A 6426-nucleotide genomic window follows, 5' to 3' on the forward strand; every position below is an offset into this window, starting at 1 on the left:
ATATATATGTATATATATATATATATATATATATATATATATATATATAATATATATTTTTTTAATCAGTCAAGATTTAAATAAATAAATAAACTGTGCCGGCTTTATCATGAAATCCTGTTTTCACTTGAATGACTATTAAATAATCTGTTAGAGTTAACTCAGCTGAAAAATCATGAAAATACACTGAATTATTGACTCTCTCAGGATTATTTCCCTCAAACATGTTTAAAGAAGAGATAAAGATTTTAGTTCCAACTTTATTCTAACCCACAGATGTACAAATCACAAAAGAAAAAAACTTTAAAGCAAAGCTTAAATAAAATAATCTGTATACAAGAAGCAAAACCACATATCTTAACTGAACAATAAAAATATACAGAAAGAGTGCAAAAACATCAAATGATGAAGAAAAACTATAACATTTTAAATATAGATGTTTTTGTAGAATCTGGTTCATCAGAGATTTAATTCAATTCAGTTTATTTATATAGTGCTTCTTCTTAATATGTTTAGTGGTGGCTAGTAAATAGCTTAAGGGAGCACTACCGCCACCAGCTTGTAAGGCGATTTGGATTCTGGACCCCGCCTACAGAACCGGTTCTGAAGTGCATATGGAAATGCAACGTGCGCTGAGCTGAACTGAGCCGAGCCGAGCTGAACTGGTCCGTGCCGTCACTGTGGAAAAGGGGCAATAGAAACAAATGAGACAAACAACCAGTCACTCTCTCACTCATACCTAGAGACAATTTAGAGTTACCAATCAGCCTAACATGCATGTTATTGGTCTGTGGGAGGAAACCAGAGTACCTGGAAAAACCCACGCATGCACGGAGAGAACATGCAAACCCCACCCAGAAAGCCCCCCAGCCAGGATTTGAGTAAGGGTAAGTGCTCGCTGAGAGGCAGCAGCTCTAACAACTGTGCCACCGTGCTGCAACTTAAAAGCACAGGTGTAAAACTAAAAGGAATGCATATCACCCACTGCCTTCCACATCAGTTTTATAGACTAAAATCCTCCTACGCTGAGAAGGACCAGCCTAATTCTAAAGACAGCCATAATGTCACCCAAAAAGAGAAAAAATGGCAGAAACTCCAGAGATGATGGAGGAGTTTGTGTTGTGTTTGTGTTCCCAGGTGACAACTCTGTTCCCAGAGTGGAGAACGTCTTCTGGACATCCCTGGACTTCAAAACCGTTCTCACCTGGACCTGCACCCAACCTGAAAACAACTACACCATATGGTACTCTCAGAGGTAATGCAGTTTTGTTCTGTTAAAGGGATTGTTTGCTCAGTAGTTGGTATTTTATCAGTCCAGACATCAGCTGTAAATAAGTACTGAGAAAGAAGCTAAAGTTTTTATCCAAACTTTATCAAACAACTGTGAAAGAACGTTACAATAGCTAATAAAGTCTTGATAATGGCCTTCACAACATGACCAGTTTCACCCCAGACCACATCTGTACCCTGCTGGACCTTTGTCTGACTCTCAAAGGACCACAGTGTCATTGGTTCAGATACAGTATGTGAATGTCACTTGGGTCAAAATTCATGTGAAAGAAAGAAGAGTTCAACAGCCACATCCACTCTGTGGATAACATCAAGTTCAACAGAGAGGATGCCAACAACGAGCTACTGGACTGTTTGGTGGACGTGCAGAGAGATGGAAGTGTCAACATTGACGTTTACAGGAAACATACTCACACATATCAGAATCTTCTGTTTCAGTCTCACCATCCACTGGAACACAAACTTTACACCACCAAACATGCCCCCACAAAGACATAAGGAACTGAACAGTTTCAAAGAAGCTCTCCAAACTTGTGGCTATCCTAACTGGACCTTTGTCAAATCAGCAAACAATAAACAAAAACAAAATAAAGAAACAAAAAGGAAAAAAAGAAAACATGCTGCTGAACAGAGAGAAGAGCAAACATCATCCCAAATGTTGCTGGAAGATCTGAGAAACTCCAAACACAACATCCCAGTACATTTTAAATGCAACAGAACCTTCAGACAGTAGCTGGTCCATCCCAAGGACAGAACCCCTAAACCCAAACTGGGTGGTGTGGTGTCTACAGGAATTTTCAGTCCTCCATGTTGGAGAAACTAAACAGCCTCTCCACAGGGACATATGGCTCAACATCAGAGAGCAGTTCTTCAGTGCGACTCAGTGGTCCACCTACACCTCAAGGTTAAGGGAGACTCTGCTGAGGTCCAGATGTTGGACAGAGAAGACAGATGGTTTGGAGTGTGTGTGTGTGTGTGTGTGTGTGGGGGGGGGGGGAGGTGTTTAAGGAAGCCTTTTACATTAAATGAGAACTTTTTTTTTTGCCCACCCCCTTCAGATGTCGCCACAGCAAACTGTATGAAGGATGGCGTCCTCTAGTGGGCTTTTTTGTATCTGTACTCCCTAGTGTGACTCTTAATTATCTCTGATCGGTTCCACCCTTTTCTCGTGTCTAGCTGTTTGTAATTATGCCCTGTCTTGTCTGTGTATTTAAGTCTGTCTGTGAGTTCTGTTTAGTGTCAATTTGTCATGGGGTATGGTCTTGGCTTGTCCTGGTCCGGTCCTGTTTATACCCTGCTCTGTAAATGTATGCTGCCACGTCAGCCTGTTGATTTATTATTATTAAAAATATTTTTCCAAAAAAGTTAAATCTGGTCCTCTGGACATTCCAAAAAAAAAAACAAAGCAAAAAAATGTAGAAACGTTTCGTCTCTCATCCGAAAGACTTCCTCAGTCTGAGGTGCTGTATTCAGCTCAGTCTCTTAAATAGCACCTTCTCAAAGTGGATCAACCAGTTTGCTGCTGACAACCAAAACCAGATGCTCACATGGTCAAGAAGGAGCATCAACCTAACAATGGATCATTAGCACACTGATGGCTGTTTCCTATTCACAGGGGGTTGAGTGATACTAGCAATCACAGCATTGTAAGAGGGGGACAGTTGAACCCGGAGGCCTCCACCCCTGTTTAATGATGGACGATTTCTTTTCACAAAGATGGCCTCCTTTACTCCTCTCTCAAACCATCATTCCTCTCTGTCCAGGATTTGAACATCTTCATCCCTGAAAGAGTGACCGCTGGCCTGGAGATGAGTGTAGACTGTAGAGTCCTGGCCTGATGATGTTGATCTTCTGTGCTGGGCCATCCTTTTGGCCAGTGGCTGTTTAGTTTCCTTGATGTAAGACTGATCACAGCCCTCCTGACACTGAACAACATACACAATATTACTCTGTTTGTGCCAGGGGACTGGATCTTTGGGATGAACTAGTCTTTCATGTATTTTGGGGTTTAAAAGCCACTGGGACGTTATGTTTAGAAAATAAACGTCTCGGTTTCTCTGATACTCCCTCAACATACGGAATGACCACCGGTCTGGGTCTGGGTTCCTCCTTTTTGATAAATACATCAAGTTCACACGAGAAGATGTAAAAAATGTCAGGTTGGCTTTCTTGGACTGTGAGGTGTCAGTCTCTGATAGAGGACATTTGCAATCCAAGGTGTACCCCAAACCCACCCACACAGACCAGTATTTGCAGTTTGATTCCCATCACCCTTTGGAGCACAAGTTAGGAGTCATCAGGACTCTGTATCACAGAGCAGACAGCATCCCCACTAACTCAGGAGCCAGGCAGAAGGAGAAATCCTACACAAGACAGGCTCTAGAGCAATGTGGATATCCTAACTGGGCCTTCCTGAAAGTAGAGAAAAAACCCAAGCAGGACTCCAGTCAGCCAACAGGTGAAAAAAAGGAACCCAGCTTGGATTCATGTCTCGCCTTGGGTTCACGCCTCGCCTTGTGTCCACGCCTCGCCTTGATCCTTCACATCACCTTGGTCCTTTGCCTTGCCTTGGCCCTTTGCCTCGCCTTGGCCCTTCATCTTGTCTAGGCTTCTCACCTTGTCCAGGCTCCTTGCCTTGTCCAGGCTCCTTGTCTCATCCGTGCTCCTTGCCTCGTCCAGGTTCCTCGCCTCGTCCAGGCTCCTCACCAGTTGGGTGCTCTCCAGCATCCGTAGACCTGTTCCAGTGTGTTGGTCACCCTCCCGACCGTCTGGCCACCTGGTCTGCTCCAGCATGGGGGACGGCCTCCATGCCGCCCACCTGAACTTTGACCCAGAAATGGACGGCCTCCTGGCTGCCCACCCTGAACTCTGGCCTGACTAGGCACAGTCTCCTTACCATCCAGACATTTTTTTAATGTTCCTTGGTTGTGTTTAGTTTAGATCCCAGGTTTTGTCCTGATGGTTTTTTGTTTTTTGTTCTCGTGTTTTCCTTGGGCAGGAGGAGAGAGGAACCTCAAGGATGAAGGGCCCAAGTCTTTCGGGATGGGCTTTTTGGAGATGCCAGGGGGTGTCCTTGGGGGCAGGGTAGTGCAAGGATGGCACCCTCTGGTGGGCTTTCCTGTATCTGTACTCCCTATGTGTCTCTTAATTACCTCTGATCAGTTCCACCCTTGTCTCATGTCCAGTTGCTTGTAATTATGTCCTGTCTTGTCTGTGTATTTAAGTCTGTCTGTGAGTCCTGTTCAGTTTCTATTCATCATTGGGTATGGTCTTGGCTTGTCCTGGTCCTGTCCTGATCCTGTTCTGATCCTGTCTTGTTTATACTCTGCTTTGAAAGTTTATGCTGCCATGTCAGCCTGTTGATTTAAAATTATTTTATTTTACTCCGCTGAGTCTCTGTGTCCCTGCCTGCGCCATTGAGTTATACCTGCTCCTGCAAACCCTGACACAGATGTCTTTCCTGATACAACCATAGACCACCAAGCTACCACGGCCCTCTGTGTGGAGCAGAGAGTTTCCATCTAGGGTGCCCACGGGAGCAGATGGTGGGGGTTAAGGCCATGCTCAAGGGCCCAAAGTGGGGCAAATGAGGGTAGAGGCACGCGTGGGTTTTTCACCTTTCCCACTCGCATTTTGATGTTGCTGGGGGATTGAACCAATGACCTTCTGATCACATGCTTGCCCTCTCTCACCTCTATGCCACCACACCCCCTTACGTCAAAGTGAACATAATAATAAACAGAGGAGGAGGTCTCAGATTTCAACTTTCAAAAACTTACAGTGCAGCTTTAGGCCTAATTCCAGGTCAGCTCCAGTCCAATCCACACCTTCATGCAGGTAACCCAAACATCTGTCTGTGAGCCAGGCAGACAAAGAGCTTAACGAGCCTCCACTGTGAGGGCAAGTAGTTCCAGTCTAACCTGCAGCTGAATAAGTCCATAGCCAGGCCCCTCCTGCAGTTCTAGAGAGCTTGGAGCTGCACAGACACCAGATGTTTTAAAATTGATAAAGACTCACGGATGGAAAGAGAATGTCTTCAGCTTCAGAATAGAAGTCCAGTTTCTGTTTTTTGCTACTTTTTTGATTGACCATGACCTGGATGACAGATAATCTTCACCAGCACACTAATAAAACCTTACAAGTTTATTTAGCTGTTAGACTAGTCTGGACGAAGAGTGCTGCTTGGTTTTCCTCTATGACTGACTGATATGATGCTGAACTAATTATTGAAAAGTTTATAACAGAGCATCACTTCAAACAGTTTTAGACAACTTTATTTATCCCCAAAAGATAATTCAGTTTGTCAGTTCCCTGATTTCACTCTCTCTCTCTCTCTCTCTCGTGCGCATGCGTGAGCGTTTGCGGAGCAGGTGTCGGGTCCGACGTGAGAGTGACTCGTGTGAGTGTTAAACTTTTGTCTTTTTCTCTATTCTTTTCAAACTGTTTTCTTCTCTCTTTCTACCTATTCTAGTGTGGTAGTTTAGTTGAGAGGTTCTGACCCGGCTCGGTCCGGTGTCATGGACCACCGAGCAGGTGGCGCTGGGCTTGATAAGCTCAAGCGCCACCATGGTGTCAAACTTTGTTTGAACATGAACTGCTCTGTTGAGGACTGTGTGTTAGCGGTTGGAGAACTGGTTGGATGTGACAGTGTCAAGTCTGCATCTCGGATGAACAATGGAGTTGTGATCTTCTTAGACAGTGTAGACAAAGTCAACAAGGTTGTTGAAAAAGGTGTGGTGGTTCGTGACACTTTTGTTCAGGTGGTTCCGCTGGTCAATCCAGCAAAGAAGATTATTCTGTCCCAGGGCCCCCCGTTTGTCAGTAATGATGTTTTGTCCAAAGAACTGGGGAGACATGGTCAGCTCATGTCTCCATCTAAACTGGTTCCTCTGGGCTGCCAGTCTCCGCAGCTGAAGCATGTTGTGTCTTTTAGGAGGCAGGTCTATATGATTTTAAAGAACAACAACCAGGAGTTTAATATGGCTTTTCGTTTTAAAATTGATGGTTTTGATTATACAGTTTATGCATCATCTGAAAAGATGAAGTGTTTTGGGTGTGGCTCTGAGGGACATGTTGTTCGTGCCTGCCCAGAAAAACTACCGGAAGCAAACGGTGGGGCTGCAGCCAGTGCAACAG

At 44.5% G+C, this 6426-nt stretch overlaps 1 protein-coding gene across 1 annotated transcript in view; it reads left to right on the plus strand.

Annotated features, from left to right (window-relative positions):
* The window catches only part of LOC119414857 (tissue factor), a 167440-nt gene that overhangs the window by 51946 nt on the left and 109068 nt on the right, over positions 1-6426 (plus strand). Inside the window, exon 2 of the mRNA XM_037681978.1 lies at positions 1138-1255. Coding sequence (XP_037537906.1) covers positions 1138-1255 — 118 coding nt within the window. The remainder of the gene's footprint in view (positions 1-1137; positions 1256-6426) is intronic.

Source organism: Nematolebias whitei, chromosome 9 (genome assembly GCF_014905685.2).
Source record: "Nematolebias whitei isolate Nwh7 chromosome 9, NemWhi1, whole genome shotgun sequence".
Taxonomy (NCBI): domain Eukaryota; kingdom Metazoa; phylum Chordata; class Actinopteri; order Cyprinodontiformes; family Rivulidae; genus Nematolebias; species Nematolebias whitei.